The 14,842-nt window shown below is 47.7% G+C and overlaps 1 protein-coding gene and 1 pseudogene across 1 annotated transcript; one reads left to right on the top strand and one right to left on the bottom strand.

The window, feature by feature from the left end:
• Window positions 1–8,991: 8,991 nt before the first annotated feature.
• Window positions 8,992–10,667, bottom strand: LOC136511250 (xylan O-acetyltransferase 14-like; annotated as a pseudogene).
• A 10-nt stretch (window positions 10,668–10,677) lies between these two features.
• Window positions 10,678–11,536, top strand: LOC136511249 (amino acid transporter ANT1-like; the record flags this gene model as incomplete). Its single annotated transcript, XM_066505389.1, has 2 exons — window positions 10,678–11,043; window positions 11,150–11,536. Coding segments are annotated over 2 exons (753 nt in total), but the record flags the coding sequence as incomplete, so codon positions are not given.
• Between the last annotated feature and the right edge of the window lie 3,306 nt (window positions 11,537–14,842).

Genomic DNA, 14,842 nt, shown 5'->3' with positions numbered 1-14,842 from the left:
AACAACAGAGGCATAACAATTCATTCTCGCACATGATTTGATCGCTCATCAAACTCAGAGCATGTTAACATCCAAATCATGAGCTCAGATAGATCATCTGGAATAGAGTTTTAACCGAACGTGCGATAGTCATGCAAATAACAACATTATATGATAGTTCAAATCACCAACACCAAACTCAAACTACAAGTTCATTACATAACCAACGATGATACATTAAGTACTTATACTAAGTACTACGTAATCTAATTCTCGTCATGATCACTATCGAGGTCAGAGATAGGCTCATCTCCTTCCTCAGGCTCCACCTTCTCCTCTTCCTCATCCTCATCTTCTTCCATATTTGGACCATCTTCTTCCCCATCAAGGATAGGGTTCAGCTGGTTGTTCAAATAGTGCACTTTATGCTGAAGGTTCATTACTTGAAGTTGAGCCTGTGCAAGCTGCTGACGTAGGCCCCTTTCCGCACGATCCTGAGCGTTGCTCATGTCACGGTGCCTATCTCGCTCTATCCTTATGTTAGCGACACGGTTTTCTGCTGCATCACGCTGACATCTAGCTGTGGACACCTCCGCATGGGCGGTCTCCAACTGCTCCCTCAGTCCTGCAAGTACTGCCTGATCATTGGCTCTAGCTTCTTGAGCTGCTGCCCTCTGCTGATCCACTTGCTCCATTTGGGCATGAAGAGTGCCCAAAGCTGCATAGGCTTGGTCAGATTCCCATCGGGCTTTACTTGCGGCTTTCTTTTGCTTGCGCACACACTTCTTGAGCTTGTTTTGTGTGGCTTCAGCTCTCATGTGTTTGTCCATGCAGGTGGTGTATGATTCCTGCCAGAAATCCCTAGTGTCCTAGCATGCACAAAACATCTTCATCACGGCAAACATTGCACTCATGGAGGGACTAGAGCTATCTGCACACTCATCCCGATCTCTGATCAACGCATTTTGGCTCCGCTGTTCCCAATTTGTGGTGGACGGATCCACCCAAGGAAACATACTCGCCGCACTACCAGTGAGTGCATCCCCATGTTGTTGGCAGATTTGCCTCAGAACCTCAAAGGCCTTCTCTTCCGATTCTGCCTTCCACTCCTGCCAGAAGGGCGGTTGTGTGCGGGCTGGTATAGTGAGCCGCACCTCGTACCATGGCTGTCCTTCCAAGTACTCTTCAATCCAATGATAAAGGGGGAGTTCATGGTACCCCGCAAAGTGTAGAACTCTCCACAAGAGGGTAGGTGTTCCGAAAACCATCAGGAAATTCTCACATCCGACGGGTGCTGCCATCTGTACCATCAACATGTACACTTTATGAGACAAGGCCATAATGGATAAGAGTTACATAACCGAGTAAGAAATTTATAAGGGGAGGAACAATGTAATTATGTTAATGGTAATTATCATGATGCATGCTTGTTCCGCACGTCCTCACAAACTTAGGAAAAAAATTGTTTCTAATGGTAGACATGGTGGCATACACACGTTCTCTCATATATAGCATAACTAATCGAGCTACATGTTTTGTTGTTAGTGTACCTGCATAAAATTTCATTTCAACCCAAATCCATAATGAAATATGCAGAATGTAATTTAAATACTTCCATATATGTATACCCGATAATAATTTAAACCCACAATTAAATACGTACCATATACACATGCAAGCATGCATACATAGCCGTACCAAAGCTAACCCTCCCCGACTGCACGCTCACATCTTGCGGTTATACACTCATCATCTTACCTTGGCGTAGAGGCATTTGATCCATACATTACCATTCAAGTGAATGGCATCCATACAATAGCACGCCGTATGGACGACGAAGTAAAAAACCCCCATGTTAGTACGTAAATAGCCACCTAATAGTCCTTAATTTGGGCATAAGGAAAGTGATCATTGGCACACTTTAGATTTCAAATACCTATTTATATAGCTATTAGTTGCTAGAGAAGGGTTTTTGGAAAACAAAAACTTTTGTTTTAAATACACATGTGACAATTAATGTTGAACCTTGCTCTGATGCCAGTTGTTGCAGAACCGACCAATTTATAAGAGTACAAGTACAATGGTAGCCCACAAGCGGTCGCACTGTCATACTTGAACCCATATAAATCCGGTAGTCCGTCGAGTACCACGACGGGTCTCGATAAATGATTTACAACAACCAAGATCGTACATGATTCAACATACATATCACTTATTACATAAAGTTTACAGATACATTTTCATCATCAGAGTATGAAACCAAGTTATTACAAACCGAGTTTGATAGATAAAAGCAGAAGCAAATTAAGTTTGAAAGTAAAGTTTCCAACATAGTTTAGTACAGTGCCGAATTATGATCACGGTCCACAAAAGCATGTAGAAGGATTTAATAAGAAGCCTGCCCAAGGCTTACTCCTCATCCATGACGGGATAGAAGCAACTCTTGCAATAACCATGATACATAGTGCCATCCGCAACAATAGAAAATAAAACCCTGAGTACGAGAAGGTACTCAGCTAGACTTACCCATCATAAACCAGAAATAAATCGACTCCATGGATTATGCAAGGCTGTATAAGTGGAGATAGCTTGACAACATTTTGCATAAAAGCAATTGACTTAGTTGTACAATTATGATTCCTTTATCAAGTTAATTATAACTATCCATCTCTAGATTAGCAACTATCCTGTGCCAAACATGTGGTATATCCATTTAAAAGCATACAATAGTAACCATAGCAGGTATTGTAATTCCATATTCATCCGAACCATCATGTTCCATAACACAGTTACTACGATGTTGGAGCTAGCCAAGTTTCTCACTATCCAGGAGAGACGGCGATTCGAATCGATTTTCAACCAGCTGAGAATTTATTCCTAACTAAAACCCAGGCATACCGCGCGAAGGCAGCCTTAGGTCACCTTTGGTACAACTCAGGTACACATTTCGCGGGTCCGTACCGCACTGCACAATCTGGGACACCAGATGCCGGGATGTTTAGGCCTAGCCTACCCTTGGGCTCAGTCTATTCGCCCCCCGTAAGGAGCACACAACAGAACGGGGCCCGGCCTAAGTTGAGCTACTCGGCTTCATGGTCGGAACGAGTTATCCGGCCAGCTAAGTGATAGGTATGCGTTCAATCTTGTCAGAAGTTTCAACAACGGTACGGTCCTTGATCGGCACAGACGGAATCACATGAGTCATCCTACGCATAGACTCTGCCCGGCCTCGATTTTCTTTTACCCCATGGTTCTATTCCACGATAGCAAATATAGCCAACCGTGCTCCGGTATCCACCTATATCTCGCAGGTGACATGACGTCACCCGACTTCTACCGGTCTAAGCATGGCTAAACATATATTCGATCCTGGACCTATACCGGTTAAAGGTAGTATTTCTGGACAAGGAATTTATATGCATCAAGTGGTTCCATTCAACTCCTATAACCTAATGCATCAATCATAAGTACTTAAGTAATCATTTGTAAAATGCTGGGAGACTTAAAATGCTCCAGGGCTTGCCTCGCAGAAAGGAAGTGGGGCAGTGGTCAGGGCACTCTGAAAGCTCTTTAGGATTCTGCTCCTCGCCTTTGGGAGCTGCGACTTGAGGATTCTCCTGCTGGTCCCATTCCTCTACTTCATTGAATTCCAGCAACGTTATTTCTTCCTCCGATCCTAGATGCATGAATATGGCATAAGATATTGCGAATGCATATATGTTAACAAGTGTGGTATGATGATACATGAAGAATGCATTCTTGCAAATATTCTTAACAGCATGTGGTTTAAGTAACAACAAGTGCATCGCGTTTACTAAGTAGGTGCATATCTCTTCTTGATTGTGTAATTAATTACTTCAACAATGCATCTACTATTTGACAAACAGCAACTACTTGTTCTACTCATAACTAGAGTTCTAATTATACAAATGCAGTTATCCTGGACTTTCTAGAAAGCTTATAAAATTATCTACAACTCTTATTTAATTCACAAAAGCTAATTCACAACTTATCTTAGCCAAAACAGATAATCATATCAGTGCTGTCCAGAAATTACAGAGAGCAAGCAATTCGGAAATGCTAACTTTAAACAGTTGTAACTCCTAAACCGTTTGACCTATGGTCCTGAAATTTTAACACAAGACATATGATGAAGTTATCTACAACTTTGTTATTAACCATTTTTACAGCAAACATCATTTTTATCATGCAACTTATCAAACTACAGAATCTGTCTGGAAACTATTCCAATTCGCATTATGAAGCAACAATACTTCTACTTCGTGTAATCATTCAAAGTTTGACCACACAAAGTCTACCAACAGTTTAAGCATACCAATTACACTCAAGAAAACATAATGGTGAAGCCCAAACTATTTATTTAAATGCCTTTATTATTTTACTTAGATACATAGGTTAAATAATAAACATATACAAATGTGCATCATAAATTCTTAAAAATTTACAGTGCATTTCTAATGCTACCAAAAGACTACTGTAAAAGTTTCATGCCATTTTACCAAGTAAAACATTCTATATAAAAATGACAAGACAGAAAGGCTTACAATAGCAAACTAGAAAACCATAGTGAAAAGTGTCAAGCAACAGATTTCCTATTTTTCTTATCATCCTGATGGTACTAGGATAACCTCCAACAAATTTCATGAATATGCCTATACACATGGAAACATGAAATAATAAGAAATGTTGCATATGTTTCAATTAAATGTTTCAAGTGTAAATGCTGATATATGAATGCTTGATGATCATGCTCATGCTATGCAAGTCAAGTTATGCAAGGCTAACACCTAGGGTGTTACAACATCACTCCTATTTTTCCTATCTCGCACCCACCGGGTAATCTCATTCTCCTTCTGGTGCCAACGCTGAGCCTTCTTAGCTCTCTTCTTCTTCCTGCCGTCCACCGCCTCCTTCTAGGTAGCTTGCCAAGCCACGCACTCTGGCCCCCTCGGAAGATGTGGCTGGGATTTGTAACCGACAAGTCCCTATGAAAATAGACAACTCGAAGTTAAAATACGAGAGAGCAAAAGGGAAAACACGAAATAAGGAGAAGGGAGCGTACTAGAGTGAATAGCTTCATGGCGTGGAGGGGTCTAGGCTTTCCTTCGAGGGACCCTTGGGCCTCAGCTATAGCACCCGGTCGAGCTGACTCCACACCTCGTCCTTCGCCAACTCCACCGGCGATGCGTGGTCAGGATCTGTTGGGCCCAAGTAGTTCCACATCGGCCGCCTCCTCTCTGCCAGCAGGGCAACCCGACGGTGAAAGAAGGTGTGGAACACCCATAGCCAGTCGTGGCCATGCTGCACGACCTTCTAGAGCTCTGCCTCGATGACCTCTAGTTTGTTCTACTAGCTAGGGGGCCCCCACGACCAGCTATCCTGCCTCTCTGGCCTCCTTTCGGTGAATGGTGGGAATGGCATCTCCGCTGGATTCCTAATATAGAGCCACTCCCCTTGCCACCTTCAATTGGAGTCGCAGGGGGAGTACGCAGGGTAGGAGCCCAGCAGCCTCAGCTTCTTCTATAGTGCGAAGCCCCCAAATGGCGTGGTCCTAGGCGGCTTCTCCTCTGACAAAGCTCACCCGGTGAAGATCTACCAGAAGAAGTCCACATGTGGCTCCATCCTAAGGAAGGCCTCGTAGATGGTGACAAAGCTGGCGACGTGCAGCACCCTAGTTGGATTGAGGTGCTATAGCTCCAGGCCCCACTCATTGAGGAGCCCATGCAGGAACCAGTGCATAGGGTATCCTAGCCCACGCTCGTGGAAGGCGAGGAAGGAGACAACCTCATCGGCCTAAGGTCACGGAAAAGCCTCCCCCATAGGGGCCCTCTAGTGCGCCACCTCCTTCGGCAGGAGCAGCCCCTTCTCGATGAAGGCGGCCAGCACCGTCACGTTCACATTGGATGGCCTCCAGCTCGACATCTCGCTCTAGATTCATGAACAAATCTGTGAGTTCTCCTCTCCCTCGCTTTACCCTCTTTCACTTAGGAACCACCGTGGCGCACGAATGCGCTTGGCGAGAAGGAAGAAGGATGAGATGCAGTGGTTGGAGAATAGGCGAAGGAATGGGACAAAACCCCTCTCCCTTCCCCTATTTAAGGAGGAGACACAACGGTTGGAGAAAGGTGAAGGATTGAGGTAAAAAACCCTTTCCCTTCCCCCATTCAATGTGGATGAGATGCGGTGCGACGCGTCCTGACCGATGGGATGCGCCCTGCCCAACGAAATGATGCCTGGTTAGACGGGATGTGGCCTGGGCATGGCCCACCACTACCGCACGCCGGGCGTAGGAAACAAGGCGCTACCGCACGCAAGCGGTCCTCCGCCTTCCCAGGCAGGACTTGGAAGAGCCCAACGATGGGATCTCCATCAAGGAGACACCATGTGGGCTATGCTGACTCCATCATGAATGACAGACATAGGATCCCATTCGGACATATCCGATAAAAGCTCCCCAAAACCCATCACTCGAGTCATCAAGGTAACTTTATCAAACCGTCTTACTTTATTTTATAATGCATGATCATTCATCTATGCAATCATACATGCATTCACACATTCATCCATGCAATCATTCATTCATCCCATACGTCCAAAGCATTGCATGTGCAATTGTTGCATCACAACACTTTGTGTTGCGTCACAAAACGGTTGTTGCCTCATTCAACATGAGCAACGACCGACGAGGGTTCGAAGGCCAGCTTGCAAAGGGCTTGAGGCTGCCTCGCGTCAAATAGATCTAGGGGAGAAAACGCAGATGAGCCCCAGCGGCCCTCGCCCGGTATGCTCAGAAGCACACAGGGTCATCTCGACCTTCTCATTTGATCCTAACCTCGAGCCATGCCCACATAATCTCCATCGAGGGGAGGCCAGTAGGCCACCTGAGTCGGTCTCTGGAATGACCTGGGCATCTATCAGGAGGTGGGTTAAGGAGCAGTGGAATGCCACATGAGGGCTATTCCGATCCCGTCATGAACGACAGACCCAGATTCCACTCGAACGCGCACGTTAGTGAGCTCACCGAGCCCATCACTCAAGCCATCAGGGCAAGTGATGTTAGCTCAGCCCCTCCGGTTGAGGAAACCACAGATGGGGTAACGCACGGAACTTGACCAATCCCTGCCGAACCCAACGGGGCTTAGGGGCTTAGGTCGCCCAACGACGACTCGGGAAAACAACCGACCGCGCAAATCACGGGTGAAACAAACATGGGCAAACACCCCGAACGATAGAAACACAAGAGTCTGCGGCCCCAGGAAAGAGTACCAAGATATTCAGCCCCCAATCGACTCGCCAGTCAGACGCAGGCTTAGGGGCTACACCCACTGGGTGCGCTCGCGTGCACCCACTGGCAAGTAAAAAAACCCCAGACGATTCTATCCAAATCGCCCGTGGGCTCGGGGGCTACAACCACAGGGTGCGCTCGCACGCACCCGCTGACAAAACGATGAAATCCCCCAGACGATTCTACCTGAATCGCTCGAGGGCTCGGGGGCTCCTGTCGGGTTTATAAACCCGGTGTCCCTAATGGGCCTACTTTCTAACAAAAAGCTCGGCCCAGCAGACGACATTGCGAACGACGTGAAACTCTTGGGCTGGCCTAGATACCTAACAACAGCCGTAAGAGTGATCCAGTCTCCGATCGGAACGCTTCCGACTCTGCTGCCTCTCCGACTAGAAGGACTAGCCAAAGAGGGGCGACGCTCGCTTCCGATTCCGACCCGCCTCTACGACCGGAAGGCCTGGCCAAGGAGGAGCGACGCTTGTTTTCGACTCCAACCCACGTCTCCGGCCGAGAACATGCCAAACCTCTGCCGTGGCTCTTCTCCGACCGGCGCGGTTGGAGCCGACTAGGAACGACCGAACGGGGACGCCCGCTCGGTGAGGACCCAAGAAATCAGGTGGAGCAGATAAGGTAAGGCGCACAAGTCAACCGTAATACCGATGACCGTACCCTGCACACCTGCAGGACAATACTGATAGGCCATGTCAGAAGGGTACTTTGCAACCTTCTAGACATAACAGGACACGAACAGTGTTGTGGGCGTCGACATTTGTCCTACAGTATGGTAGGCGTCGACATTTGCCATACTAGAAGAACACGATGGAACCAACCACATGCATCAGGGCGTCAATAGTATTGTAGACGCTGACAAACCATCTCGTACCTGACAGCTTGGGCAACAAGACTAGGTAGCACACACTCCATCTCTCTCACTTATAAGGCCGTCCCCTTCATCTATAAAAGAGGATGCGCTCTCTCCTAAAAGAGAAGGATTTAGACAACGAACAACAAACAACAGATGGATCATTCCGACTCACAATCCGCTAGCCTTAGACATTCTAAAGCTACACAGAGCGCACGTTCGAATACCTAGCGTACGTAGGAGCTCCCGTCACTCTTGGCCATTCGGTCCAAAGTCTGATCGGACCTCTTACACCCTCCATCTTACTCCCACTCGTTTGTAATCCAATAGCAAACTTCGAGCACCTGGGCTCAGGAATAAAGTCACCGACCGATTCAAACTGGACGTAGGGCACGTTGTCTGAACCAGTATAAACCCTGTGTCATTGAGTGATAGGCCACATCCGATCACAACGTACGGCAAAACGACAAATATTTACTTGTTGGTCACTTTTCGCACCGACACAAATGTTGCACATATTTTCTACAAATCTAGTCAGACTTATGGCATGAAAACAAAAAATGACAGTTAATTTGGGACGGAGGAGTACTATCCATAACAACTTTGGAATAAGAGCAAAATAACAGAATTTAAATTTTGGTGGTGCCCAAGCTAAGTATCCACTGAGCCAATGAACTATGCTGCATAGGACGACCGAGTTGTGTACTGCGGTGCCCGCGTTCATTCAGTCTAGCTACAACTACAAACTACGCTGTTGCTTTATATAATTTTCAAATTACATTTGCAAAGCGTAACCCCTAAAATTGAAGAAATAATGATAGTGGCCGGGTATGCCGCCACCTAGCTACAACAACGACACGAGGTGCGCATAGAGCATCTGGTTCTAGATGTCGGGCACGCCGGGGAGGCACCAGTGGATGCAGTCGGCGCCGCTGCTGGAGTCACGCGCCCGCGCCTCCAGCTCCGCCGCCGTGGTCGGGCTCCACTACCGCCGATGCACCGACGGGTGCACGTCCTTGCGGTACTCCGACAGCTGCATCACGTTGAGCACCCGCACGGTGACGCCGCACGCGCCCAGCCGCTCCACCTGCGCCTCCACGGCGCGCGCGAACGCCGGGTCCGTGTCCTACCCGCGTTGCCCATCCGCCATGATTGGCTCTGTCTCACTGTAGCACTGGTGGTTCCCGCCGCTCCCGGCCGCCTCCCACTCGTCGGAGTGGAGGTGCGTCGGCGACATGGTCGTGAAGAAGAGCTGCGTGCGAGCGCGGTCGACGTGGTGCTCCAGCCACTCCGACCACGTCTTGATCGACAGCTCGAACGCGCGCAGGCTGTCGGTCACCTCGTACGCCGCCCTGTTGCGCTCTGCCGCCGCCTCGAACGACCCCCACCTGCATGTACGCACGCTGTACCGAATGCATGCACAGTCAGTGTCAGCGTCAGTCAGACAGTGAGATGGAACAGACCACACACTCACAGGACTTTCATGGTCGGGCGGCGCCACCAAGAGGTAGGAGTTGAAGACGAGCACGTCGGCGTTGGCCCAGCGCCTGGCGTGCTTATCGATGGAGCCGGCGTGCACGACGCAGTCGGTCACCCGGTAGTGAACCGGATGGTCCGAGTTCGACTCCACCAGCAGCGGCAGGGGCAGACACAGCGGTGGGATGGGGCTCAAGCCCCCTCTACCCATATCGTAGCATTGGAACCCCTGTGGAGCCCACATATGGAACCCCTGTGGAGCCCACATAAATTTTTAGGCAAAGTTCTATAGTGTAGGAGAGGCTGAGACTTAAGATCGAACAACAGTATTGTTCAGCATCCTAAAATATTTTCTGGATACGCCGCTGCAGTAGAAGTTAACGAGGGAGCCGTTGCCGCCGACCATGGACTTGTGCAGCATAGGCGTGGCGGTGTCGATAAGGCAGACCATGGATATCCACTGGTCCCGGTTCAGCGAGTCGCCGACGAAAGCCAGCCGCTTGAAGGAAACGAGGGAGCTGTTGCCGCCGACCATGGACTTGTGCAGCATAGGGCGTGGCGGTGTCGATGAGGCAGACCATGGATATCCACTGGTTCCGGTTCAGCGAGTCGCCGACGAAAGCCAGCCGCTTGCCGCGTAGCCTCTAGAGCAGCTTCACCGCGTCGAACCTGCCCGGCCGGCGGCATTCATCAGCAACTGATCACCACGAAACAAGCGAGCTCCTACGCATGCATGCGGGAGACACGCACCTCGGAAGATCGCAGCCATGCGGCTGCCACCACCAGTGCTGGTACTTGAGATCCGTCCTCCCGAGCTTGCACACGCTCTCCTGGTCCGACTGGTCCGCCATGAAATTGCACGCGCTCTCCTGGTACAGCGGGTACGCCGCGTCGTCGTACACCCACCGGCCGGACGACATGTCGCACTCACCCTGCCCGCCGGTGCCGGCGTCATCCGTAGGTGGCGGCGCGCTCGTCGTCGTCTCCCTCTGCTCGTTGAGTTCTTTTTAGCTCACAGACATTGAAAGCGAGTTGAAAATACATCCCGCTAAGACGCAGCGATGGCGCGGCGGAGTGCACCGTGCTGGCCGTGGCCACCGTGGTGAAGCAGGACCTCCAGCTCCTGGCCCCGCGCGGCGAGCAGCCGTTCCAGGGCCGGGACGCGGTCGCGGAGCTCTGGGGCATCGCGTTCGCCGCCCGCTTCGCCGTCTTCTGCTTCGAGGGCTTCTGCATGACGCTAGCGCTCGAGGCGTCCATGGCCGACCGCAGCAGGTTCCGCTCCGTGCTCCTCCAGGCTATCGCCGGCGTCACCGCCGTGTACGTCTGCTTCGACGCCTGCGGCTACCTCGCCTACGGCGACGCCACCAAGGACATCATCACGCTCAACCTCCCGAGCACCTGGTCCACCGCCGCCGTCAAGGTCGGTCAGGAAAAAAACTCTCTCACGCTCGAACAACACGGCTGGCCCCATCGGGCCATCGGTGAAACGAAACCAGAGGCTAAAAAATGGCTACTTTTTCCTGTAGGTGGTGCTGTGCATCGCGCGGGCGCTGACATTCCCGGTGATGATGCACCCGATCCACGAGATCGTGGAGACGTGGCTGCTGGCGCTGGGCGGGTGGCTGCGGAAGCGTTGCCACGTCGGCGGCGCCATGGAGCAGGCGGCCCTGCACGCGAGCCGCGTCGCGGTGCTGGTGGCGCTGTCGGCGATCGCGTGCTTCGTGCCGGCGTTCGGGTCGTTCGCGTCCTTCGTGGGGAGCACGGTTTGCGAGCTGCTCTCCTTCGTGCTGCCCGCGCTGTTCCACCTCCGCGTCGTGGGCCACGCCGCGGGCGCCGCGCAGCGCGCCGTCGACTGGGCCATCCTCCTCTTCGGCCTCGCGTTCGCCGCGCACGGCGTCCTGTTGCGGCACTAACAACGGCAGGAGGCGGCGGCAGCCTAGTGCACGTTCCCATTCCAAAACACGAATTTCTCTTCCACGCGCGGTTGTGTTGATAAGATAAGATAAAAAATGCAGCAGTTCCGTTATAGTTTAAACTAGAAAACAGCGCGGCCTTCCCGCGCGGTCCCGTGTGGTGTTTGCATCATGAAGCTAATAATTATATTGCAATTAGTATTACTTAGCTTCTGTGAAGAATAAATAGCAGTAGTACAATATAATTATACTGATCGGTAGAGTTGATGTTGATCGTTGCCATTGCAGAGAATAATAGCTAATCTCTCTCTTTTTCAATTAAGAACTATGCAAGACACACCCATCATTGTGAAATTAAGAATTGTATATATAGGATCGCGAAGCCGGTAGAATCACTCAATTGTTTTATTTTATGTGTGTTATGGGTAAGCTAGCATAAAAATTTCATAGCAATTTGAAAAAAGAAACTAACTCTATTATTTTTTAAAAAAAACTCTTGAGAAATCTAGATCCACATTGATAACAAAAAGTTACACTAAAACGTGTGATGTTATGTGTTTACAGTGCAGTGCTAGTTGTGTAGAATTCAACAAACTTGGTTTGACATTTTTTAAATTTTTATTTGTTTTATTATGTTATTTAGGAAAAAGTCTACTTGACCCCCCAACTATCATATTTGGTCTACTTCACCTCCTCAACTATGAAATCGTCTGTTTTACCCCCTAAACTATCTAAAATCGTCTGTTTTACCCCCTGGGGCGGTTTTCAGCGGGGGTTTTACTACAGTAACATTGGGTTGCTACAGTACCCGTATTTTGAATTTTCTTTTTTTTATTTATTTTCGGTGAATTTTTGAAAAATCATAGTAAATCATAGAAAAATCATAAAATAAAAAATCTAATTTTATTGGACTCCACATGAGTAGATCTACATAGTGAAAGTATAATATGGTATACTTTAGTATAAAATTTTTACTGTAGCCTTAGATTAATTGGAAAATCCAATTTTATCTGTAATTAATTGGAATAATTCATAGCTGCAGCTTCTATGGTCCAATTATGGTGAAATTTTTATGGTACGCTAATTATTGTATGCTTAAACTATAGTAAAAATTTCGTACTCATTGGACTATGTATAACTTAGTTATAGATAAATTCTAATTAATTACAGACAAAATTGGATTTTCCAATTAATCTAAGGCTACAGTAAAAATTTTGTACTAAAGTATACCGTATTATACATTCACTATGTAGATCTACTCATGTGGAGTCCAATAAAATTAGATTTTTTATTTTATGATTTTTCAAAAATTCACCGAAAATAAATAAAAAAAAAAGAAAATTCAAAACCACGGGCACTGTAGCAAACCCACTGTCACTGTAGCAACCCGCTGTTACTGTAGCAAAACCATCGCTGAAAACCGCCCTAGGGGGTAAAACAGACGGTTTTAGATAGTTCAGGGGGTAAAACAGACGGTTTCATGGTTGAGAGGGTGAAGTAGACCAAGTATGATAGTTGGGGGGGTTAAGTAGACTTTTTCCATGTTATTTATAAAATTTCAATCGTTTTAGATAAATAACAAATTCGCAGGAAAATAGAAAAACATCGTCGGACCGAATTTGGCCCAGCAAGGCCCAAGTTCGGCGGGAAACAGGCTCGAGCGGGAGGCAGACCGGCCCATTCAAAAGGCTTGGATTGCGGGTTGATTTTGGTAAAGTTTGAGGGCTTTTTTGCAAAAAAAAAAACTAAGAGGACTTCTAGACTGTGGGTTGATTCAACTAAAGTTTGAGGGTTTTTTTGCAAAAAAAAACCATGTCTCGCACGCTCTGGGCCGTCCACGTGCCTGATCCGACAACCAGGAATGGCTGGCGACGTGGCCACGCTTGCCGGATAGCTTTTGGGTGCATGTTTCATATGTAAAGATTGGTTGATTGATACGTTTCGAATAGGCCGGCCTGGATAGGACTCGAGGATTTGTTCTCTCCTGCCTGTAATAAAAAATTACAAGCCTTGTCGTCGTCCGAGGGCCGACGAGCCGAGTCTGGAGGATTTGTTTTCTCTTGCCTGTAATAAAAAATTGAGAGAATTCCTTGTGAGCCACTGAAAAGGTTCAGCAGAATTCAGCGTCACTGCTCTAACTTTTTTTTATTCTCCATGTCACTGCCGTCAGATTGGGCTCTAACGGTGTCAAACTGTACTTCTGAAAAGTCAAAAATACCTTTAAGTCTAAATATGTCATTAATTTTGTTTGAGCATCGTAACGACTTCAAATGAAAAAACTCAAAACTAGAAAGTTACAGATCTCGTCGAGATCTATAATTTTTATATAAAAATTATCTTCATTTAATTCCGCAAAAAAAATATGATTAATATATCTTAGAAAAATCATTTTTTTGCGGTATTAAAAGAAAATAATTTTTATATGAAAATTATAGATCTCGAAGAGATCTACAACTTTCTAGTTTTGAGTTTTTTCATTTGAAGTCGTTAAGATGCTCAAACAAATTAATGACATATTTAGACTTAAGGGTATTTTCGACTTTTCACACCTGCAGTTTGACACCGTTAGAGCCTAATCTGACGGTAGTGACATGGAGGGCAAAAAAGGAAGAGCAGTGGCGCTGAAGTCTGCTGAACTTTTCTAGTGGCTCATAGGGGATTATGATCTTTTTTAATGGCTCACAATGAATTCTCCCTAAAAAATTACAAGCCCTGTCGGTCGTCCGAGGGCCAACAAGCCTGTCGGTGGGCCCTGTGCAGAGACTAGTTGGGTCATGGAAGGCCGATAGGTCACTGTGGGGGATATACCCTTGGGTACCACAACATGGTACATGGGCCGCACCATCCGAGGTGGCCCGGCCCATAAGATCAAGGCGTGCACAGCAAGATTATAAGTTGTACTAGATATTATAATAGTACCAAATATGATATTTTACTTGTAACCTTGTTTCTTTGGAGTATATAAGGAGGGGCAAGGGTCCCCCTAGAGGACGGATCAGATAGATCATAACAGATCTCACCCCAGATCAGTACAAATAACAGAGCACAGGACGTAGGGTTTTACGCCACACTGGTGGCCTGAACCTGTATAAATCTTGTGTCATGTGTCTCTGTAACCATCTGGTTCCTAATTACACGCATCCTATCGATAATCTATCACCACGGGCACCCCTCGGTGGACTGCCGATCATATTTCATCGATAGTGGCGCGCCAGGTAGGGGTCCCCTCTAGGGGTTGTGCCCCTTTAGGGGTTGTGCGTGCTGGTCCTTTGGCGAGCTAGATGTGAATTTTCTTCACCGACGTCG

The sequence above is a fragment of the Miscanthus floridulus genome, chromosome 16, assembly GCF_019320115.1.
Source record: "Miscanthus floridulus cultivar M001 chromosome 16, ASM1932011v1, whole genome shotgun sequence".
NCBI classification, from domain to species: domain Eukaryota; kingdom Viridiplantae; phylum Streptophyta; class Magnoliopsida; order Poales; family Poaceae; genus Miscanthus; species Miscanthus floridulus.
This window is presented reverse-complemented; position numbering and strand designations above follow the sequence as displayed.